This window comes from Puma concolor, chromosome D3, assembly GCF_028749965.1.
Source record: "Puma concolor isolate L17-30 chromosome D3, mPumCon1.1.hap2, whole genome shotgun sequence".
NCBI classification, from domain to species: domain Eukaryota; kingdom Metazoa; phylum Chordata; class Mammalia; order Carnivora; family Felidae; genus Puma; species Puma concolor.
The window spans coordinates 634,549-658,426 of record NC_141678.1 but is presented as its reverse complement, the minus strand read 5'-3'; the positions used below and the strand labels follow the sequence as shown (position 1 = coordinate 658,426).

At 51.6% G+C, this 23,878-nt stretch overlaps 2 protein-coding genes and 1 long non-coding RNA gene across 3 annotated transcripts in view; 1 reads left to right on the top strand and 2 right to left on the bottom strand.

The window, feature by feature from the left end:
- The window catches only part of POLE (DNA polymerase epsilon, catalytic subunit), a 46,152-nt gene extending 32,982 nt beyond the window's left edge, over positions 1-13,170 (bottom strand). The window contains exons 1-16 of the mRNA XM_086681357.1: positions 13,034-13,170; positions 10,703-10,844; positions 10,201-10,281; positions 9,540-9,584; positions 9,300-9,392; positions 8,830-8,984; positions 6,013-6,154; positions 5,573-5,653; positions 4,724-4,831; positions 4,322-4,432; positions 3,964-4,049; positions 3,609-3,728; positions 2,227-2,359; positions 2,020-2,133; positions 1,678-1,890; positions 1,318-1,425 (exon numbers count right to left, since the gene is read on the bottom strand). Of these exons, the coding sequence (XP_086537483.1) occupies positions 1,318-1,425; positions 1,678-1,890; positions 2,020-2,133; positions 2,227-2,359; positions 3,609-3,728; positions 3,964-4,049; positions 4,322-4,432; positions 4,724-4,831; positions 5,573-5,653; positions 6,013-6,154; positions 8,830-8,984; positions 9,300-9,392; positions 9,540-9,584; positions 10,201-10,281; positions 10,703-10,844; positions 13,034-13,095 (1,794 nt within the window). The 5' untranslated portion in view covers positions 13,096-13,170. The remainder of the gene's footprint in view (positions 1-1,317; positions 1,426-1,677; positions 1,891-2,019; positions 2,134-2,226; positions 2,360-3,608; positions 3,729-3,963; positions 4,050-4,321; positions 4,433-4,723; positions 4,832-5,572; positions 5,654-6,012; positions 6,155-8,829; positions 8,985-9,299; positions 9,393-9,539; positions 9,585-10,200; positions 10,282-10,702; positions 10,845-13,033) is intronic.
- A 55-nt stretch (positions 13,171-13,225) lies between these two features.
- On the top strand, positions 13,226-23,739 carry PXMP2 (peroxisomal membrane protein 2). Its single transcript, XM_025919869.2, has 5 exons — positions 13,226-13,532; positions 15,372-15,485; positions 16,994-17,156; positions 20,696-20,815; positions 23,404-23,739. The coding sequence occupies exons 1-5, from the start codon at positions 13,411-13,413 to the stop codon at positions 23,470-23,472; spliced, it is 588 nt and encodes a 195-aa protein (XP_025775654.1). The 5' UTR covers positions 13,226-13,410; the 3' UTR covers positions 23,473-23,739.
- On the bottom strand, positions 15,471-20,774 carry LOC147575211 (uncharacterized). The gene is made up of 4 exons (XR_015242138.1): positions 20,672-20,774; positions 16,975-17,213; positions 16,496-16,795; positions 15,471-16,061 (listed from the first exon to the last, which is right to left on the bottom strand). It is a non-coding gene; the product is annotated as an uncharacterized LOC147575211 (long non-coding RNA).
- Positions 23,740-23,878: the final 139 nt, after the last annotated feature.

Below are 23,878 nucleotides of genomic sequence, written 5' to 3'. Positions count from 1 at the left end.
TAATATTACTTGTTTTTGAGACAGAGACAGAGTGTGAGCAGGGGAGGGGCAGAGAGAGAGGGAGACACAGAATCCGAAGCAGGCTCCAGGCTCCGAGCTGTCAGCACAGAGCCCAACGTGGGGCCTGAACTCAAGAGCCGTGAGATCATGACCTGAGCCGAAGTCAGATGCTTAAGCGACGGAGCCACCCAGGCGCCCCCAGGTTGTTCTTAGTTCTTAAAGTGTATGGTAGCTGGAGCTAACAACAGCTGCACAGCACTTTACAGTGTACAAACACAGCTTTCTCACGTGTGAGAGACCAGAGAGCACAAGCAGGGGAGGGGCAGAGGGAGAGGGAGAATCTTAAGCAGGCTCCACACCCAGCACAGAGCCCAGCGTGTGCCTTGATCTCAGGACCATGAGATCGTGACCTGAACTAATATCAAGAATCTATTAAGAGTTGGATACTTAACTGACTGAGCCACCCAGGCGCCCCTGTAACCACATTCTTATTCGAATTCTGCCTAGTGAGTCTGTTCTGAGCCATTTCTTAGAGAGAGACAGACAGAGAGGAGAGACGGGGAGGACAAGGAGAGAATCTCTGCCCTGAGCGTGGAGCCTGATGCGGGTCTCCATCTCACAACGTCAAGATCATGACCTGAGCTAAAATCAAGAGTCACATGCTTAACTGACAGACCCACTCATCTGCCCATGTTATGACATATTTCTTAAAATCAATCCTAAAACTCGTAAAAGCTCCAAACCACTAGTAACTCAATATGCTGTAGTGTTGAGCAGTGCCCGACAGACACACCTGAGAAGTGCCACGTTCAAATAAGACAAGCAAGGCGGGAGGTACCTGGGGTCTCTAGGCACGTAGCACTTGTAAATGGTGCTTTCTAACCATTATTGGACAGTTTTTACAGTCACTATATTCTACTCTGTCATCTGTAGGAATTGACTATCATCACTTTTAAAGTCTCCTGAACAACAAAAATTAAAACCAGTGGCTCCTCGCTGCCTACAAAATAAAGTCCAAATGAACTGGGCATAAGGCCTATCCCTCGCCTTTGTCCTGCGTACACCCACCACGATGTTCTAAGCAATAGCCAGCTCAAGACCCCATGGCCAACTTGTGAATCTCTACCATCTCCCAAAGCCCAGTCATTCACTGTAACCACAACACTGTCCTGTGCCCCCCAAGCAGACCAGAACAGACTCTGTTATCACCAGGCTCGGAGCCCAAGTACCAGCACACAGTAGGTGCATGCTACTAAAAGCAGCCAGTCTACAAGCAGGGCGTGTGAAGACGGTCTCTCCTGGCCCCCGGAGCGTTACCTCTTGGAAGTTGGTGACCTGCTCCATGGGCACCTTCTCCTCTTCCTCGATGGCATGACGCATGGTCTTCTCCACCCGCTGCAGCAGGAAGTCAAAGGCGGCAGGATTCTAGTACAGATGACCAAGAGAGGACGTGAGTGAGAAGGGAAAACGCCCTCACACGTACCCAACTACCTCGCGCAGGACACTGCGGGGACTGGCCCGGAGAAGCCAAGGGCTTGTCCCGCAGCACCTCAGTCAAGGACAGGCCAGACAAGGGAGGGCTGGTGAGGGATCCACAGGGCAAGAAAGGGGTGAGGGCTGTACTGCAGCCCTGGAGGCTTCTGGGTCTCAGCCCTCGGGAGAGCGGGGAGGGCTCACCATCCTGAACCGGCAGGGGATGTCACTGCGGAACACGCCCGACTCCAGGGCCTCCACGTGGCCACCCACATAGGTCTCGGCATCCAGCACGTGGCCATCACTGGTCAGCTTGTTAAACTCCTGCTCCTGCTTGTTGGGGAAGACGATGTTGGCATGGAAGGCCTGCACCATCAACAAGGCCTCACACAGCGTCCCGGAGCCCTTCCGCAGCACCTGCGGGGGAAAAGCCAGACTTCAAACCAAATGCCAAAATCACACAGCTGCATCCACGGCAGCCGCCGGGGACGAGCTCCGAGGGCCGGCGGGCTGACACCGGCACACGGGGCCGGGAGACGCACTGACCTCGTCAGGCTCCATGGGGATGATGGTGCAGAGGGCGAATATGAAGGGGTGGACGTACTTCATGTACAGGTAGTACGTGGCCACCGCGTCTGACACCGAGTATGTGGCCAGAGTCTGAGGAGAGAACACAGGGCAGTAAGAGCGACAAGGAGCCGGGCAGGCACCGTGTGGGAGCTACAGGTGAAGGCCGTGAGGAGAGGCGCATGCCTGGGGCTGCTCGGTGGCCATCCGGCACATGTCTTCAGGGTCCAGCTCCACGGGGTCGTAGCCCAACTTGGCTTTGGCAGCCGCCTTGAGGTTGTGACTGCCCACAGGAAGGTAACTGTCCCTCTTCACCCACCTAGGAACAAGAACGCGTGCAAAGGTCAGAGATGGCTCTGAGACACAGCCCACGCACTGCGAGAGGCAGCCCCGCTGGACACGACACAGAAAGACGCCTCGTCCCAACAGGTACGCCAAGGATTGCCACCGAGACCCCGCATGGCACAGGCGCCTCGCGAAGCCTCTATCCCAGATCCAGGTAATCTCACAGATACGCCCACAAACACAAGGAAACGCCAGTCTCCCGAGTCCCATGGCCTCCCTCTGTCCCTTGTGGAGAGAGAGAACACTGAGCAGGAGGGAGCCCTCAGCCCCCAGCTTGTCCCATGGGACTGCCAGTCTGCTCTGCTCTCCCCCACCCGGCTCAGGCCCTCTTCTTAACCTCCTCTCTGCTTACACAGTCCCTTCGGCACAGAAACCGGGGGCTACCCTGTGCCCCTCACCCTCACACCTGTCTGCAAATCCTCCCTGTGAGGCAGCTCCGAGACGGATGTGGTCGTGTCCCTGGCGCCCACAGCTCTCTCTTGACTGCATCAAGTCTCCCCTCCCTCAGCCTCCAGACCCTTGGCCATCCTCACCCCTAGAAGTGCCCCTGGGGTCTCCCAATATTGCCGCCTCCTCTGAAGCCCCCCCCCCATCCTTTTTCTTCTCTTCTGGAATCCGTTGATCACCACGCCCCCTGTAAGTGGGGTTCCCAGGCCTGCTTCTACCTAGAACCCACCCTCCTGCTCCAGAGCCCACCCCAAACCCTGAGAACCAACATTCCCTGTGCCCCAGGTGCCCCTGCCCCCCGCCCAGGTCTGTGGATGCCCAAGTCCACCCCTCTCCTCACTCCCATTTGCCCCCTCCGGCCCCCACCATAATGCCAGGCCCCCCAAGATAAAATCTTCCTCCCCACAGGGTACAGGAGGCCCACAAGAGCTCCTTTCTCTCCAGCCTGGACACCCCTGGCTGCAGCACCCTCACCTCTGTGGGGAGCTCTCACAGCACCGGGGCCTCACTCAACCCGGCCTCTTTCTGTTCTGGCTTCCCCAGCCCGAGGCCTGACACTGATGTGTTTGCTGGTGGAAGGAGTAATGAACACACAAGGGAAGACAGCACGTCCCCAGACCCAGCCACAGCCGTTGTCCTTGAAGGTGATGGAGCTGCAACAGAGGCCACCATCCTCCCTCAAAGGGACGCAGACAGGACAAGGGTGTGCAAGAAGGGAGCCTCGGACCCGCACACAGAAAGCCCTCTAAGACAGTGCCAGGAGCCGCCGGGCCTACCTGAGACAGTCCATGTGGATGCACTGGGATGCCTTATACTCCCCCTGGCTGTCCTTCTGGAACCCTATCTCCTGGTACATGCTCAGCCCATGGACCGCCGCTCTGGCCTCCACAAACGGCCTAGGGATGAGGGCAGACAGATGAGCACACGGCAGGTATTCTTCAGTTCCCTCAAATACAGAAAGACTGCCCCACAAGACTCCCGAGAAAACCCAGGAACCCCCCCACCCACCTCTCCTCTACATCTTAACCATTTCTAAGTGTACAGCTCGTTAGCGTGAGTACATTCACAGTGCCACACAACATCCCCTCCCCAACACACTTCAGTTACTCACAAACTAGACATCAGACTCACCAGTCAAAAAAGTCCCCATTGTAGGTGACCATGATGGTGGGTTTGGCCTCTTGGACGTGTTCAAACCACCTCTGGATTAGATGAACCTGAATTCAATGATTCGTAGCAGTCAGTGGATTTGTGTTTCTCTTCTTCCAGCTACTTCCAATCATCCCTCCCAAAATTTCAGAAAAGCAGGCTGTATCTCATTTCCACACCCACCCCGTGCCCCCAGTGTGAACAAGGACCATACCGCCAGGAACCCAGACCAGCAAGCTGCCATTCTGGTTAAATGAGCACTGAGGCCTCAAGAGTCAGGGGGCTCTTCTTCCCGTCTCACCCCAAACACCAGGGAGTTTCTCACATGACACCTCTTTACCTCGTCGGGTTCATTGAAGACACAGAAGGGTCCCTCATACTCTGGCTTGGGGGTGAACTCGAAATCTCCAACGTCCTCTGACACTATCTCCCTATTGGTGATGAGGTAGCCCTGGGAAGCGTGTGAGCAGTCGGTGTGAGTTAGGACACAAAAAGCCAAACACAGCTCCCCACACTTGGCCCAGAAGCTCCTGCAACAAGAGTCTGCAGCAACGGGAGGCCCCTCGCCCACCAGGAGCTGCAGCCCCTAGACCCCAAACGTGTCAGACTCAGATTGGAAGGCAGGGGCACGGCTTGTTTCTTCACTTTCCTGGACTCAACTCACTTATTTTCACTGAAAAAATACCAGCCACAGGGTGCATGCTGCTCCCAGGAAGCGTACACCCCAAAAGGCACCACTTACCTGACCGTCAATCATATAGGAAATCATCATAATCTGGTCAGTCTCAGCATCTGGAAACTTGAGGGGCAGTTTGGTTGTCTCGATGTCAAATGCCAAAACCACAGGGTCCTGCAGGGACATCTCATTAGGTTGGACGTAAACCAAGCTGAGCTCTGGAGACGCCAAGGGTCTTCCCGACACCCCCACCTCCACCTCCAGCTGCTAAAACAAGAGCCAAGCAGCCACAGAGAGAGGTTCCAAAAGAAGCGAGAGAGGCATTTTGGGTTGACTAACCTATGTCAAGAACACCACGATTCACAGAGGGTATGAAATCTTAAACACCTACGAGAGGCTAAAGCACGATGGGAAAATCCTAGAATTACAGAGCACTTGAGTCACAAAGTACTTTAAAATCATGACCTCCTTTTGACCTTTACGATAACCCACATGGAAGACTGTGCTAGAGTCAACATCTCCACTTTGGAAATGAGAAAACAGAGTACAGACTTGCCCAAGATCATAAATGTGTTCCTGAACCAAAGCCTTCCACATACGAATCCGCTTTTCACCCCATCACGTCGCTACCAACCACCCAAAATGGAAGTCAGAGCTCTCCTTTGAAGTTCAGATCCAGCCCAGCTTAAACAAGGACATCACATGGTGACATACAAGCACTAAGTGAAATCACACGTCGTCAGAAACCGACAAAAAAGAAAAAGGAAAAAGATTTCTCTACAACTTTTTTAAGAAAGTATTTGAGGAAAAAGAAGAAAACAAATCTCTGAATTGTATTCATTCTTCAGCACCGAATTAGATCTCTCTAGAAACAAGTGGAAAAGCCAGGATGGAGGAAACGCAAGCAGTACTTACGGGTCGTTCAACAAGGTCATCTCGGCGGGTGATTTCCACAGGGAAGGCATTTCCTCGGTACCTGACGTTGTACCAGTGAGCCTGCGGGACGTGCAGCGTGTTTATCAAGAGTCTACGTCTGGGGCGCCTGGGTGGCGCAGTCGGTTAAGCGTCCGACTTCAGCCAGGTCACGATCTTGCGGTCCGTGAGTTCGAGCCCCGCGTCGGGCTCTGGGCTGATGGCTCAGAGCCTGGAGCCTGTTTCCGATTCTGTGTCTCCCTCTCTCTCTGCCCCTCCCCCGTTCGTGCTCTGTCTCTCTCTGTCCCAAAAATAAATAAACGTTGAAAAAAAAAATTAAAAAAAAAAAAAAAAAAGAGTCTACGTCTGTCCCAGGAGGGGTATTTCTCTTCAGTGTCACCTCCTGACCGCCAGGGGCTGCCCGAAAGCAACGGCCCACTCACCGCATGGATCTTCAGGTCAATGGAGAGGCGGATGTGATAGGGCACATCATACTCTCGCATGTCCACGATGTTGTCCAACTGGTCAGTGACCTTCTTAGAGGCTTCCTCTTCATCAACAACCACACTGCCCCCTTGCAGAACACTGTGAAACAGAGAGAGAATACTCCTAACTACAGTCTGCTGGGGGATGGCGCAAGGGGGACCAGAGTCCATGTGGAGTAAACACAAAAGGTAGAAGGTGGCTAAGATGACCAGGACAGGCTCTTCTTAAAGAATTAGTGGGGTGGAGCGGGGGGGGGGGGGGGGGGGGGGGGGGGGGGGATGCTGGGGTGCTCAGTCGGTTAAGTATCTGACTCCTGATTTTGGCTCAGGTCATGATCTCTCGGTTCATTAGTCTGAGCCCCGTGTCAGGCTCTGCACGGACAGCGTGGAGTCTGCTTGGGATCTCTCTCTCCCTCTCTCTGCCCCTACCCTGCTCATGTTCTTTCCCTCACTCTCAAAAACAAACTAAAAAAAAAAAAAAAAATCCTTTAAACAAAAAGGACGACGTTGGATGACAGCCTCCCACAAGCAGCAGGCTACAGGCAGGAAATTCAGTGAGAGCTCCGAACACGTATTTTATGGGATGTACATTACATCCCAATTAGAAACAAAGAAAGGAAAATGCTCTGTTACTTGGGAGGCACATGTACAGATGTGAACCACCCTGGCTGACCTTGTTTCCCCATCAAGAACGAGAGTCATGGGGTGCCTAGGTGGCTCAGTTGATTAAGAGTCTGACTTCAGCTCAGGTCATGATCTCACGGTCCGTGAGTTCGAGCCCTGCGTTGGGCTCTGTGCTGACAGCTCAGAGCCTGGAGCCTGCTTCGGATTCTGTGTCTCCCTCTCTCTCTGACCCTTCCCTGTTCATGCTCTGTCTCTCTCTGTCTCAAAAATAAACATTAAAAAAAAATTTTTTTCTTTTTTTTTAAAGAACAAGGGTCACAGGAACACGTCCACCCTGCAGGAGTGTTGTGAGGTAACACTCATAGAGCTCTCTGCGTGGCAGAGCAGCTGGTAAGTAGCAATTTTCTGTACCATAATTACCTTATCATTGGAAAGCAGGAAATCACTGTCACTAGAATATTAACTCTAGTATCAGCCCAGTAAGCTTCCGAACACTAAATGGACTATTAAAGGGGAAAAAAAAGACAACGAGTTTTAGAGAAAAGGCATAAGCCTCTGGGTACACCTTGCAATACTGTAAAAGGTAATTATACTGGGGGCAGGGGGCGGGTGCAGTGCAGAAATGTTCAGGGTCCCAAATTGATCTTTTTTCAGAGAATATGATTAGCTCTCTTGAAGTCTTCATAAGTTTTAATTAGCCAAGATTTCCTTGTCTTTTCTTTATTTATTTTGAGAGAGAGACAGAGAGTGAGCTAGGGACAGGGGGAGAGAGACAAAATCCCAAGCAGGCTCCATACTCAGTGTGGAGCCCAACGAGGGGCTCAATCTCATGACGTGAGCCAAAACCAAGAGTCGGATACTTAACTGACTGAGCCACCCAGGCACCCCAAGATTTCCTCTTCTTAATCTCCTATCCTGTTTCCTATTATTGTTGATATCTAAACACTTGATGAACAGTGTTGGGCGTCCTATATTTACGTTTTTCTGTATAACACCCAAAGTTTTCTAGAGAAGATGTGCTATTGTAACTCTAGGCATTCAGTAAACTCTGTAGGCAGCTTGAGACTTGCCATAAGCCATGAAAACAGACTGAAGCGAAGTGGTGTGACTAGGAATCCAAAATGTCTCTGTTACAGCAACTCAATTTTAGAGCCACAAACCCACCGCTATGTAAGAAAAGAGGAAGAGCTCAAATGTAAGCCAAAAAACCACCATTTCTTTTTTTTTTTTAAATTAAAAAAAAATTTTTTTTTTTTCAACGTTTATTTATTTTTGGGACAGAGAGAGACAGAGCATGAACGGGGGAGGGGCAGAGAGAGAGGGAGACACAGAATCGGAAACAGGCTCCAGGCTCTGAGCCATCAGCCCAGAGCCTGACGCGGGGCTCGAACTCACGGACCGCGAGATCGTGACCTGGCTGAAGTCGGACGCTTAACCGACTGCGCCACCCAGGCGCCCCAAAACCACCATTTCTTTTTTTTTTTTTTTTAATTTTTTTTTCAACGTTTATTTATTTTTTTTGGGACAGAGAGAGACAGAGCATGAACGGGGGAGAGGCAGAGAGAGAGGGAGACACAGAATCGGAAACAGGCTCCAGGCTCTGAGCCATCAGCCCAGAGCCTGACGTGGGGCTCGAACTCACGGACCGCGAGATCGTGACCTGGCTGAAGTCAGACGCTTAACCGACTGCGCCACCCAGGCGCCCCAAAACCACCATTTCTTTAACAAAAATGCAGCACATAAGAAATTCTACCTAGGGGCACCTGGGCGGCTCAGTTGGTTAAGCGTCCGACTTTGGCTCAGGTCATGATCTCACGGCTCATGAGTTTAAGCCCCGCGTCGGGCTCTGTGTTGACAGCTCAGAGCCTGGAGCCTGCTTCAGATTCTATGTCTCTCTCTCTCTCTCTCTCTGGCCCTCCCCTGCTTGTGCGTTCACGCTCTCTCTCCCTCTCAAATATTTAAAAAAAAAAAAAAAAAGAAAGAAAGAAAGAAATTCTATCTAATTGCTTGAAAGTGCTTCCACACTGGACAAGCCAATCCTTACGGTAACTTCACCACTGGGTTTTCCTACCTCCCGTCCATCTTGCCCCTCGGGACACACAGGAACCCGTCCGTGTGGACTCACTGGCTGCTTACGACAGGTAAGCTCACCTGGACAGCATAGCTGTGTAGGCATCACTGGCGTGGCCCTGCTCCCGGCTCTTCCTCACGGCAGGGGAGATGTCCTTCCTCACTCTGACAAGGTCCTCCACCGTGTTGAAGGACAGCTTAATGTAATTTCGCTTCAAACCCACCAAGTGATTTGGCTACAAAATGAAGAGATTGTGCTCATGAGCTCAAGAGAAAAAAGACTTTATTGGGGAAAGAAAATAAAGGGACAACGACTCAAAGGTAAACCCACGAATGGAAGAGTCAGCAAGTCCAAAGCACCTTGTCCAACTCTGCGTGTGGCACCAACTAGGCCACTGGACTTCTCCAGGACATACGGACAGTCACCGAAGCCCCGCCACCCGTACCACCCCACAGGTGCTAAACTTGGCCTCCTCCCATCTCACCCATCTCGCCCCGTGTGCAGGGCAGACCCAGCCTCATTTATCCTGGAAGGGCCAAGTGGTACTCACCAAGTCCAGATCCTCTTTGGGGACAGTCTCTACTTTAGCAATTTTACCCTGAAACTTCTTGGAGAGAAAAGATGAAACTTCTCGCTCACAACCCTAAATTGAGATCAGAGTGAAAGGACTTTCTACAGTGAAATCTGTCTTCCTGGCCCGTTTCTCTAGAGGCCCCTTTACGTTCAGTTCCGAAGCTCCCCATAACATGAGGCTCAGGTCGTGTGACCTGACTCTACTAACCACACTTACCTTTCTGGTTGCAATGTAGAAATATGGCTTGTAGGGCAAGGCCACCTGCGAAAGCCACCGACCATTCAGAGGCAACAAGAAAGAAAAAAGGGAGATGAGTGAAGACACGCTGTTTGCTATTATACTCGTGAGCAGCCTGGATCCAATGCACCCTTGCCCTTAGACACCTCTTAAAAGACACTGCAGGGGCACCTGGGTGGCTCAGTCAGTTGAGCTTCCGACTTTGGCTCAGGTCATGATCTCAGGGTCGGTGAGTTTGAGCCCCGCGTCGGGCTCTGTGCTGACAGCTCAGAGCCTGGAGCCTGCTTCAGACTCTGTGTCTCCCTCTCTCTCTGACCCTCCCCCATTCATGCTCTGTCTCTGCCTCAAAAATAAATAAATATTTAAAAAAACTAAAAAAAAAAAAAAAAAAAAAAGGTGCTGCAGCAGGAAATTAAGAGCTGCACATATGGCAGGGGCAAAAGTCTGAGACAGACAACACTGCTCTTTCAGTCTGTCCAAGCTGGCTCCTCTTATGATATCCTAAATGGTGACCCATGTGGCTCCAAGGGACCCGTGTCCCTGACACCTCCCAACCCCCTCTCCTCACAGCTACCACTTTGGACCCAGCTACACCTCATCACTTGAGTGGCTTTTAGCTTCTTGGGGTTCAGGGGCTTACCTTAAATCTGCTCCCGTCATCTTGAATAAAGTAGTAATCCACCGCACTGACCAGGCGTTTATCTTCATCTAAAATCTCGGTCTACGAGAGAACCAGCCAGCACAGGCACCTTACCCGCTGCACAGTCCAAGACCCCTCTTGCTTTTCACTCTCTGGGAAACTGAGCACAAAAACAAACCCTTTCTCCCTGCCCCGCCCCCGCATAAACATCCCGCAGCCCCATTCACGAGAACTGCAGCGCAACACCTTTCAAATGAGGATTTCTCTCGATCCCTCCCTCATCCCTGAAAACTTCATTCTTATAGGTTAACAGGCACACCCTTCACCCTGGTCTTCCCAGTAGCCCCTACACGACCCAGCGGTGTGAAAGAGGGAAGCAGGAGAGCTACAAACAATGCCGTCTCCACCTGTATCCCCCACTCTGCCAAGGCCTAGGCTGCTCCGAGGGGTGCAGCTGCCCTCCTGAGCGGGACGAGGACCGAGAAAAAGCCCAGGCGCTTACAGGGTGCATGTTGATGAGCCAGCCCGTCTTCTCACCAGGCTCCTTGAGTCTCTCAAAACCAAACCGCAAGTCCATCTTATCTGTCCACTGACTGCGCTCCAGGCGCTTAAGTGCCGAGACAGAGGAAGAGGGGCCATCGTCCCTGAATGAAAGGAGGGAAATTCGTCTTCAGCAATCGTGACGCCATCTATTCCCACAATCCTCCGTCCACCCAGTGTAACCATTTTGGATGTGACACAGGAGATGCATCCCCCAAAACACCTCACATGTGGCAAAACAACTCATTAAAACAACTTATGTCATGGGAAACACGATAGGCCGGATCCTCAAAACACGCTGGACTCTGTAACCAGAGCACTAATAAAAACAATCGTGAGGCGCCTGAGGGGGCTCAGTGGTTGAGCGTCCAACTTTGTCTCAAGTCATGATCTCATGGTTTGGGAGTGTGAGCCCCGCATCGGGTTCTCTGCTGGCAGCACAGAGCCTGCTTCAGATCCTCTCTACCCCTCCCCCGCTCTCTCTTTAAAAAAATAAACTAAAAAAAAACAAAAAAACAAAAAAAAAAACTTAAAAAAAAAACAATCGTGACTGGACACTGCTGCCTTATGGGATACTAAAAATGCACGAAGTCCAGCATTGCGCTCCTGGGCATTTACCCCGGAGAAATGAAACTCACATTCACACACACACACTTGTGCGTGACTGTGCCTAGCAGCTCACTCATGATAACCCAAAGTGGAAACCACCCAGGGACTCCTTAACAGGTGAGTCATCAACCTAGGCTATATCCTTCCCATGCAATACTATTGGTCAATAAGAAGGAACAAACTTACCCATCAAGGGTACTATTCAGAGTGAAAAAAGCCAACCCTCTAAAATTACACACTTCACAATTCCCCTGAGATAGCATCCCTGGAGTAAAATCAGAGTGGACAACAGAGTAGTGGCTGGCATGGATGAGGAAGAGGGAGGAGCGGAGGCGGCTGTGGCCACAAAAGGGCAGCAGGAGGGATCCGTGGGCTAGAACTGTTCTGCGCCTTGACTGTGGTGGTGGTCACATACGATGTGCACACACACGAGTAAACACACACACACACACACACACACACACACAGATACACACACACACATACACACACACAGATACACACACACACACACACACACACACACACACACACGAGTGTCCATGCACTGCATGCACGTCAATTTCCTGGTTGCAACCTTGTGCTTTAGCAACTAAGATGTTACCCCGGGGGGGGGGGGGGGGGGGGGGAACATATGGCTTATGGGTGCATGCGATCTGTGTGTCATTTCTTTTTTTTTTTTCAACGTTTATTTATTTTGGGGACAGAGAGAGACAGAGCATGAACGGGGGAGGGGCAGAGAGAGAGGGAGACACAGAATCAGAAACAGGCTCCAGGCTCTGAGCCATCAGCCCAGAGCCCGACGCGGGGCTCGAACTCACGGACCGCGAGATCGTGACCTGGCTGAAGTCGGACGCTTAACCGACTGCGCCACCCAGGCGCCCCATGTGTGTCATTTCTTACAACTGCTTGCGAATCTACAATTAACTCAAAAAGCTGTTTCTTTGTATTTTTATTGTTAAAATGACCGTTCTGAAATGTATCAGTCTGTCAAGTGAAATCAACGTTATCCACCACAACAATGAGCCCGCAAAGCCGGCAGCGCAGCACACAAGAAAGCAAGAGTCCTGATGACCGATGTGGCCTGGATTCTAGTTCTACCAAAATCGAGCGTGACAATTAAGTCAGATGATGCACGTGATGTATACAGTGGGTGCTCAATAAACAGCACTTGGGATACTCATCAAAGGTCAACACAAATACAAGGGAGTATGTCTCTCGTCTGTAAGGGAAGATCCTACGCTAGCGGCGCTCGCTGAAAGCAAACACTCGAACGACCCACTCCGTCCACGCGGAGAGCCGGGGAAGCGCTCCGGGAACTCGGCCCGCGCCCCGCGCCCGCTCAGCCTCCGCGCTCCCCCCCCCCCACCTCCGCACCCCCTGCGCCCGCAAGGCCTCGGTCTGCACCAGTCGGCAGCGGAGCGAGGGGCGCGCACACGCCGCGGTCTGCACGAAGCCGTCCCCCACCGGCCCGCGTTACAAACCCAGGGAGGCGGCCCCACCTGCTGCGCCGCCACGTCGCCAACCACAGACGTTCCCACACAGACCTCGGAGCGAAGCGCACGGAAACCCAGTGCGAGCCCGGGACCGACGCGCCGCACCGAGGCGTCCTGAGCGGGGCCGCCGCGGCCGCGCGCCCCAAACGCCCGCCGCCCACCCGCCCGGACGGCCCGGCGCCCCTCACCGGCTGGCCTCGCCGTCCGCGCCCGGTTCCGCGCGCCGCCGCCCGCTGTTCCTCAGAACCATCGCGCCGCGCTCGCACCGCCCCGGCTCTCCCGGAGAAATTTGGCGCGCTCCCCGCAACTCTCGCGAGAGACCGGAAGCGCCCGCCGCTCCCTCTGGAGGCTCGCCCCGCCCCGCCCCACCGAGCTCCAATGGCCAAGGCCGCCCGAGGGGTGGCGGCCAGATAGGGACTCAGGGAAAAGTGTGCGGAGGCGGTCGCCGCGCAAGGCGGGGTCTGTCCCCGGCCGCGCTGCGTGCCGCGGCGGGGCGGGAAATGTCAGGCCGTCCCCGCCTGGTGCGGGGTCGTGGGGCCCCGGAGGGCGCGGAGCGCGGGAGGCGATGGCGTCGGCGGCGTCGAAGCTGCGGGCGGAGGCCGGGCTCGGGGCGCTCCCGCAGCGGGCGCTCGCCCAGTACCTGCGCCTTCTGCGGCTCTACCCTGTGCTCACCAAGGCAGCCACCAGGTCGGCGCGCAACGGCCACGGAGGGGACGGGACCGGGCGGGGGGCGGCCCGTAGCTCGGCCGGCCTCGGGGACCCAGCCACGTAGATGCATCCTGTGCAGGGATTTGAGTGCGAAAGGCAAAATGTCCGGGTGTCAAAATGACCTCCCAAAGGCCTTCAGTTAGCCCGAGAGCTCAGCATAGGCGGCTTGGTGCATTCGGTCCTCACAAGTAGTTACCAGGGGCCAGGCCGAAGGAAGGCACAAAGCGAAGGGCTCCAGGCAGACCTCCTGCCCTGGACGTGACCTCCGGCCCTGGAGGTGACCTCCGGCCCAGCTTCTCCGCGGGCGGTCGAAGCCTGACCTGCGCTTGTTCTAAGGTTAGAGTGGCTCAGGCGCGACGTGTTAAGATTTGTTTTTTTAGTCAGCTTTGCATTCGGCAGAAAGGTGACAACCCCCCTCCGCCCTCCGCACTCTCCCCTCCCCCGTCTGCTGGTCAGTTGCACCCTTTGATTTGGGGTACTAAACTTTTTATGAGACATCGTCCTCCTCCATTACTTTAATTACTTAATTTTATAAGTTTGTCCGCTTTTGTTAAAGCCAGCTTTTCATAAGTAGGTACAGCATGCTTCCTGCGTGTCAGGCATCAGCAGCAATCAAGAGGGTAGGGACCCTCAAAGGCGTTTCTATTCAAGTGAAAGAGTAGAGGATAAACAGATAAATACATAGCACAGATGAAGTGGTCGGGGGAAGGTGACATTTGAATGGGAGGCCTGAATGAAGGGAGGGAACAAGGGGAGCCAAATCTCCCTGGGCAGAGGGTACTTCAGGTGCAAAGATCCCGAGGGAGGAGCAAGCTAATAATGGAGGGGCGGAAGGAAGACTGTGTTGCTGGAGACATGAAAAGCCGAGAAAGGAAGCAGATGAGAAAGAGGTAGCCAAGGATCAGCTCAAGAAGGTGCTTATCACCCATACAAAGAATTTTGACATTTTTAGCCCACAGAGCTTATCAGAAGGTAGCTGTAGACCAAGCCTTGGAGCAACTGGACCTGTCTCCACCTCTCTATTGACATTTCTGTTGTGATCACTGTAGTTTACATGCAGGTGTAAGAAAGAATACAGGGAGATCCCTCGCACACTTTGCCCAGTTCCCCCCATGGGTAACATTTTGTAAAAGTGTAGTACAATATCACAGCCAGGCACTGGCACAGACACAGTCCACGGATCAGATTTTCCTGGCTTTCGTTCTGCTATGCCCACCTTTTGACATAGGGACCCTACACTGGGGCTGCCTTAAAAACCTGCTTTAGGGGCGCCTGGGTGGCTCAGTCGAGCGTCAGATTCTTGATTTCAGCTCGGGTCGTGATCCCAAGGGTCGTGGGATTGAGCCCTGCGCCAGGCTCCGTGCAGAGTGTGGAGCCTGCTTGGGATTCTCTCTCTCTCCCTTTGCCCCTCTCTACCACTTGCGCTCTCTCTAAAATAAAAAATTAAAACTAAAAACCTGCTTTAAAAAGGACTCCTCTCTGGGGCGCCTGGGTGGCGCAGTCGGTTAAGCGTCCGACTTCAGCCAGGTCACGATCTCGCGGTCCGTGAGTTCGAGCCCCGCGTCGGGCTCTGGGCTGATGGCTCAGAGCCTGGAGCCTGTTTCTGATTCTGTGTCTCCCTCTCTCTCTGCCCCTCCCCCGTTCATGCTCTGTCTCTCTCTGTCCCAAAAAAATAAATAAACGTTAAAAAAAAAAAAAAAAAAAGGACTCCTCTCTACACACCCCACCATGATCTCAGAACAGCCACGCTAAGTACATGCAGGAATGGCCCCCCTCTTGCTGGTTGCCCCCGTTTTCTGATGACATCTCTGTCCACAGTGGCATTTTGTCAGCACTTGGGAACTTCCTGGCCCAGATGATGGCGAAGCAGCGGAAAAAAGAAAACTCCCAAAAGCTAGATGTCAGCGGGCCTCTCAGATACGCCATTTATGGGTGAGTTTCACAAAGGGGCTGATCTAACCAGGAGCAGACTAACCATGACAAAGCTAGGGTATCAAGACCAAGTCTCTGAAATAACCTAATTTTGAGAAATAATTTTTAAAAAGTGTTGAAGTAATCATGGGAAAAAAGTCAGAATGATGGATAACATTAACTTGTTTTATGGTTTTCATTTTGAATCACATGAGTGGGGGTGGCTGTCCTCATTGGGCCAAGAGATCTGAGGGCAGATAATTCACCTGAACCTAAATTAGACTTCAAGACACAAAGACCGTGAAAGAGGAAAACTACTCAAATATTGCAGTTGCTTCTGTTATTTTCATAGCTTAAACAACCAGAAAATAAATACTTAGGAATCCTGAAAAATGTCCAGTTTCAGAATCACTTTTGGAACTGCAAAGAACACAGAGATTCAGGAGTTTTACCCAATTAAATCCACATCACATTCTCTGGCCAACAATAGTGTTTGTATAGATGGATTATTTTGAAGTCGTGTTTTGTTTTTGATCTAAAACTCACAAATATCCCTTCGTCTTCGGAAGCCCGCTGGTTGCAGCCACCACAGCTGTCCTGTAATGTAGATAAAGAGAAGCCATAATCCTCCTGGAGGGAAGGAGGGAGTCAGGATCACCTGAGAGGCCTCACCCACTCACGGTTTATGGCGTTGACTTCCGTTCCCTCTCACTGAGGACCTGCTCCCGGCCACATAACCTGTGGCAGGACAGGAAGCCACAGCTGAGAACCACTTGTTTAAGGACTTTAGTGTCAAAAATGAGAAGACCCTTAGGTCCCTACCCCGCATTTTATTGCTGAATCTTACGGAAATGTGGATGTGTTTTACCAGCAGATGGTGTGGCTGGGTTCAGTTCTGTCCCAAGCATTCTACACTTGGGAATGCACAGTAGCAGGACAGACAAGCCAGTGCCCAGCACCAGGCTTCACTCTTGCTAACTACCCAACGGGGTTTGCTAAGAAGCTCTAATACCAGGGGTGCCCCCACTTACTTACTACTGAGCACCTCCTCTGAGCCAGGCCACGTTCTAGGCACTGTGGACACAGCAGTGATGAGACAGACACAATCCGTCTTGTGACGCGTACCTGTAGCAGGGCGAAGAGGGCACCACGTGACTAAACAAATGAGATGAGGACATGTAGTGATAAATGCTATGAAGGCAGTGGAACAGGACCTGGAATTGAGAGTGGCTGAGACAGCAGCTGGTGCGTTGTCCAGAACAATCAGGAGGTCTCCAAGCTGACAGTGTTGAGAAGGAGCTGGCCGCGTGAAGATTGAGGGGGGATCTGGTCTATCAGGGACAAAAGACAATGCTTGAAGCAGATTCAAAGAAAGCCTGTTTTCTAGAAGGACCACACATACCTGTGTGGTCAGGGATGGGGGACCCAGGGAGCAGGGCTTAGGACCTGGGGTTGGGGGGTGAAGCTGGACGCAAGAAGGACACATCCAGGAAATGGCAGTCCTGCTCACCCCCGCTGCGGGGCCTCAGGTTCTTCTTCACAGGGCCACTGAGTCACTTCTTCTACCTCTTCATGGAGCACTGGATCCCTTCTGAGGTCCCCTGGGCTGGGGTCAAGAGGCTCCTCCTGGACCGCCTCCTCTTTGCACCGGCCTTCCTGTTGTTGTTTCTCCTCGTCATGAACTTCCTGGAGGTTGGTCGCTGCCATAGTACTTGCGATAGCTCTTTGCGGGGCACAGCGATTCTTGACCTGGCATCCGTGGGTGGAATTCAGAGGGTCTGTGAACTTTCCAGCACACCAAAATTGAAACTTCTCTCTCTTGTTTTTATGAATGTCAGACACAAACCCCAGTCATATTGGCGGTACCTGTCGGTCCGCAGTAAGAAATCACAGAGGTCTTGATATCACACATCCCAAAATATCTTTTATGTTTCTGGACCCCCTGCACCTGCCTTCAAGTCTTGTCACTGAATGTGTTAAGGAAGCACATATACTGGTCTATCATAAGATTCTTTTTAAAAAAAAATTTTTTTTTAACGTTTATTTATTTTTGAGACAGAGACAGAGCACGAACGGGGGAGGGTCAGAGAGAGTGAGACACAGAATCTGAAACAGGCTCCAGGCTCTGAGCTGTCAGCACAGAGCCCGACGCGGGGCTCGAACTCGCAGACTGCGAAATCATGACCCGAGCCAAAGTCGGCCGCTTAACCGACTGAGCCACCCGGGCACCCCAATAAGATTCTTTTCTGAATATTTTGGTAGCTGTATTCAGTATAGTTCCCTGGTAATCTTATATATGTTATATAAACAGTATTCTGAGAAGGGGGTCTATGGGACTCACGACACAGAAGTTTCAGGCCCCTAATGGTATCGCAGAAGCCTGTGCTAATTCAGTGCCTGAACATCATAAGTGCTCTGAAGAGGCTAACAGACCAGCATAGACTGAAAACCTCACAACTCACCACAGGAGGTGTGTTCACGCAAATGACTAGGCATGTCTGTTCTAACGTGCCCAGCCTAAGACCCTTCCCAGTTCACTACACCTCCAGCCTCTCACCATCTCTCTGTCCACTGTGTGCCTGAGATGTGTCCTGTTCTGCCCTGAAAGTAATCGTTCCAACCAATCACATTCTGCCCTGAAAGTAATCGTTCCAACCAATCACAGCAGGCAAATGCTTCTGCAGGTTTTATTTTGAAGCAGCACCTTGAGGTCTTATTACTGAAGAGAATGCCCCTGTGGCCAAAAGTGATCCTTGCGGGGGAAGCAGGAAAGATGCATAATCTCAACCATGATTGCTAGTAAGTCCTTGATAGTAAGAAGAAGTGTTTGGGAAGCCGTTAGAAAACCTGAGGTAGGTGGGGCGCCTGGGTCGCTCAGTCGGTTAAGTGTCCGACTTCGGCTCAGGTCATGATCTCACGGTCCGTGAGTTCGAGCCCCGCGTCGGGCTCTGTGCTGACAGCTCAGAGCCTGGAGCCCATTTCAGATTCTGTGTCTCCCTCTCTCTCTGCCCCTCCCCTGTTCATACTCTGTCTCTCTCTGTCTCAAAAATAAAATAAAACGTTAAAAAAAAAGTTAAAAAAAAAAGAAAAGAAAACCTGAGGTAGGAAGCAAAGGATACCCACATTAGAAGTGAAGGTACAGGAGTGTCTCTTTTTTTTCCTTCTAGCTATGAAAGGAATATATTTTTCATTAATAGACAAAAACCCTAAATCCACGTATCGTATGTTACCAAGGTGTGTAAAGCGCCCAACATAAATGCCTTGTGTTGGACCACGTTATATCACACACACGATAGATGCTTCTGCATCTGCATTAAAAAAATTTTTTTTAATTTGAATATAGGTGACCCACAATGTTATGTTAGTTTCAGGTGTGCAGCACAGTGACTCAATTTCTCAATACATTACACTATGCTCACCGCAAGTGTCAGCATACGACTCTGTTAAAATATCACTTTCTCTCTTCCCTGCGCTGTGCCGACATCTAGCATTTCTTGATCATAGACATCATGTTTGGACCACACAGTGTTTGCTAGTCCACCATATGTCCGTCCCTTATCCAAAAAGGCTGTCCTCAACGTGTCCTCCCTGTGGTGGTACATAGTAATACAAACGGCAGACATCTATGAGCACTTGTTCCAAGCCCCACGTTGAGCCCTTCGTGTCATTTGAGCCACAAGGCAACCCCATTTTACAGATGAGAAAGCTGAGGCCCATGGCTTAAGTTCTCATAACTTACGAGCCCTTGAATCGAGTCAGACCCAGGCTTTGTGACCCCAGAGCTTCTTTCTCCTCCACGTGAGGTTTGTTTCCCCACATTCTTGACAATCATGGTTATATTTTTCTTTTAAATAGTTTGCAGGTTGATATGTAAAAACAACATATACATCTTTATAAGGTTGAATATCTTTTTATACACCTCCTATATTCTATGAACTTTGCTTATTTTCTATCAGTGTAGGCTTTTTCTCACTGATTGTGTGTTTGTATATATTAAGGAGATCAATCCTTTGCCGGATACAAATTGCAGATATTTTCCCCATTTTTTAGGTGTTTGTCTTTTTTTTTTTTAAATGTTTATTTTTGAGAGAGAGACAGACAGACAGCATGAGCAGGGGAGGAGCAAAGGGAGAGGGAGACACTGAATCCGAAGCAGGTTTCAGGCTCTGAGCTGTCAGCACAGAGCCCAACGTGGGGCTCGAATTCATGAGCCATGAGATCATGACCTGAGCTGAAGTCAGACGCTTAACCGACTGAGCCACCCAGGCGCTCCTAGGTGTTTATCTTTTAACTTCATATAAAGTTAAACATTTGAAGTTACAAAAATAGTTCATTTATAGTGTGTTTCTCCATGCAGGAGTTTAAAAAATTCATGTATTCAAATATGTGATTCTTTTTCTTTGTGGGTTTCTTTAAAGGAAGATACTGGAAATATTCTCTTAAACTTTGTTCTTTTACTCTTATGATATTATGTGCATTTTGACAAATGCAAACATAATAGAAATATTCTATATTTTCCTCCAGTATTCTTATTTTTTTAATTATATGTGGGAGATACACTTGGCTTGTTTCTTCCACTTCAACTGCAAATTATCTCATTGCCATTTATCAAACAATCCCGTGCCTTGAAGTGTCAACTTTATCATATACTGCCATTCTCATATGTACAGGCCATTATCTGGACTCTTCTATCTTTTGCTGGATTCTATTTCCATCGTATGTCTTTTATTTTTTAGCTTTTAATTACCATAATTATTAGTATTAATTACCATAGAGTATTTTTTAAATCTTCAGTAATTTAGGCCTCCCCTGTTATTATTTTTCAAGATAGTTATTTTTTATGCACTTATCCTTTCAGATGACATTCAGAATCACCTTATTGGGGCTCATTTTTTAAATTTTTTTTTTCAACGTTTATTTATTTTTGGGACAGAGAGAGACAGAGCATGAACGGGGGAGGGGCAGAGAGAGAGGGAGACACAGAATCGGAAACAGGCTCCAGGCTCTGAGCCATCAGCCCAGAGCCCGACGCGGGGCTCGAACTCACGGACCGCGAGATCGTGACCTGGCTGAAGTCGGACGCTTAACCGACTGCGCCACCCAGGCGCCCCAAAATCCACAGTTTTCAAAACCATCGTGTTAGGGTTTGGGGCCCTCCAGACCGTGGCACCCCCGCTTCAGTTCTGAGGGCAGTGGTGATCACTTACTGTCCACACTCCTCTCCTTTCCAGGGGAGAGACGCAGCTGCTCTCTCTGTCCAGATAAGGAGAAGCTTCTGGCCGGCGCTGCGCATGAACTGGCGAGTCTGGACCCCAGTGCAGTTCATCAACATCAACTACGTCCCTCTGCAGGTGAGGGCCAGCTGACACCATGCGGAGCCCGAGGGGGCCTCATCCTCCACCAGCCTTGTTCCTTCTTGGAACCATTGGTGGTTTTCTCTCCGCGCGGAATCATTAGCAGCTTTGGATGTGGACGGGCGAAGCGTGTGCCCACACCTCATCCCTTGGTCCCAGAAACATTTCTGAAAAGCCTCCAGTCCAGGACAGCTCGAGTTTTCCAGGGGCGCAGCGTTGCCAGTGCCTGGCCCCGTGGGTCACCGCTGGGCTTGCGTGCGGGAGCCGAGCGGTGGCCGTGCCCAGCAGGGTGTGGGGCAGAGGCGAGTCCGGCCTTACCTGCCCTGACATCAGCGTGCGCCTGAGCCCTGAGCGGCAAGCGGCAGGCAGGACCCTGGGGGCAGGGATGCTGTCGGGGCGCCGCGCACCAGGTTCAGCCCTTCTGGGCACCGGGGGTCGCGGCCCGAGGCAGGCTGCTGAAACTGGGCCTCCACTCAGCACGGTGGGAGCCTGGAGGGGCTCTAAGCTGCAGGAAGAGCTCACCAGGGCAAGGCTGAGGGGCCCGCGGTCCTGCGCCGTCTTTACACACCGAGGACAGCCCACCTGTGTCCAGCCCCAAGACCACGCCCAGGGCTAGAGATCTGGAGGCGGGGCTTGGCACAGCGTCTGCTGAAGGCCGTGGGTGTATTACAGCCTCAGAGCAAGGATTTGCAACTGCATCTTAGGAATCCACTGCAGCCTTCCTACGCTCCCTCCCTCCCGTGAGGGTCACGCAGGGCAAGCTCTCACCCACCAACGAAACGCAGCAACACTCAGGCCACGTTTCTGTCCAGGGAAGCCCTGTAAAGACCCAGTGCCTGGGGCTTGGGGGAGAGCTAGTCACATAGGCACCCTCTGCCTGGTGCTTACCAGAATTCCAGACTCCCAGAAGGAAGAGTCAGTGCTCAGCAGAACTGCTTTGTTTTAGCCAGCAGTCTAAGCACAGAGGCCATTCTTATCCGTTGGGGAAAGGTAGGAACCCACAGGAACTCTAAGTTCCCAGAGCCCAGGCAAGGGCTAGCCACTCTGACAGGCCTTTTCCAAGGAGAGCAGCCTCAAGCTTTTTTTGCACACCATTTAAGTAACCTACTTGGTTTCCCCCTGCTTTAGAAAGGAGAGACAGACCTGAGGCAGAACCCCCTGGAGCAGAGCTCCATTGCAAGGATGGGAAGAGGGAGGGAGGTGCAGGCCGGGTGGTCACTCACACACACACATACACACACACACCAAGGAGTAGCAGAAAACCAGAGGTGGCAGTGACACAACCACAGTCACTGCAGGGAGTTAAAGGAAAATGAAAATCAGTTAGTTTCATTGACTTTAACAACAATCCTCATCAGTGACCTTCCCAGGAGCAATTTCAGTGGCTCCGTGAGGGCTGAAGCCAGACTGCTGTGAATTGAGCAGTGGGTGGGGAAGGAGAAAAGAAATCGTTAAGTCTGCGAAGTTCTCTCAAGAAGTGTGTGACGAGGTGGGGAGAAGTGATAGGAGAGGGTCTCTGAAGCTTGGAGAGGCCATATTCTACCCTAAAGAGGGTGCATGGGGTTTGGACACAGGCAGAGGGATGCTTTGGACAGAGGCTCTTCTTTACTAAGACAAGAGAGTGGTGCCTGTTCACTGGTGACCTCCCATCCATACCTCTTTCCTTGGGGAAGGCAGAGGCCAGGGCGGGGCCACACTGAGGCAAAAGGAGGTAGGATGGGTACTTGGAGGGGAGAGGAGGGGCAAGCCTGTAGAGGACGGCAGAGGGAGCCGACTGGAGCCCCTCGTGTGCGTGGACCTAGGGCCCCAGGGTGGCAGGGGAGCAGGGAGAATGGAGCTTTGCCAGGGAGTATAACCAAGGAACAGGAAGGGAAGGCAATGAGGGCTTTGGGCCCTACATACATTCTAATGTATGTAGCAAAGGAAATAGACACAGAAAGGCAGAAGGGCTGAGGATGTGAAGGAGTCTGAGGATGGGACAGTAGGAGAGCCTAGAAAATGGAACCCTTCTGGGCACCCTGGGGACAGAGCGCCAGGAGGCCATGGTCACGGTTTCCATTTGAGGTGGTCGCAGGCAAGTGCCTCAGGGGCAGTGAAGCTTATTAAGCAAATACTGAGCACCTACTGTATGCCCCACTGTTCTAAACTCTAGGGGTACAGTGATTAACAAGACAGACCAGACCGCTACTTTCATGGAGCTTATATGCCAGGGAGACTCCCTGACTAAAGGCATTTCAGGTGGGAGTACATCCATGAGAGCATCAAAGCAGGGTAATGGCTTGGGGTGGGGGGGCTGGCGGCCACCAGCGGGCTGGGTGAGGCCACCACTTGACCAGTCCTGGGCTGGGAAGCTAAGCCAGGAGCTAGTGCTCAGCGAAGGAGGATGTGGGACAGTTCTCGTCAGTTTCCCCTCCTGGCCTGTAACATGGCTAGGCAGAGTCCCGCTCACCCCTCCAGCACAGTGCTCAGTACAAAGTAAGGCTCAGTGAATACAGTAGTAGGCGGATGGGCTCAGTCCTGGGGGATGGGTGCCTGGGAAGCGCAGTCAGGACTTCGCTCACTGTGGCCTGTGTTCGCTTTGGCAGTTCCGGGTGCTTGTTGCCAACCTGGTGTCTCTGTTCTGGTACATCTACCTGGCCTCTCTGGGGAAGTGAAGATGGCCCGGAGTGAACACACCCAGCTGTGTAGGGACACCTGCCTAGGGTGAGAGAGCAGAAACCACCTGGTCAAGACTGTAGCTGACTCCAGATCACGTGGTTCAAGATGGCGAAACAATCTGTTAGTGTTAAGAATCTTGTGTTTTAAAAAGGTAGAAACTGTCTTCGGGTGATGCTGCCTCAGAGTCGTAAAATGCAGTAGCAATGATTGCACTTGTCACCCTGAATTGAATTAGGACAACAATAAACTATAATGTAGCCTTTTCCGTGATGGTTTTAATTTCTCAGAATAATTGCTGTCACTTTGGAAGAAGAAATGGGTGGCTAGAGGGCTCAGATTTTTTTTTTACTTTAAAAAAAGTTGTGGTTAAATCTGTTCTACAACTGCTTACCTCCGTGGAGC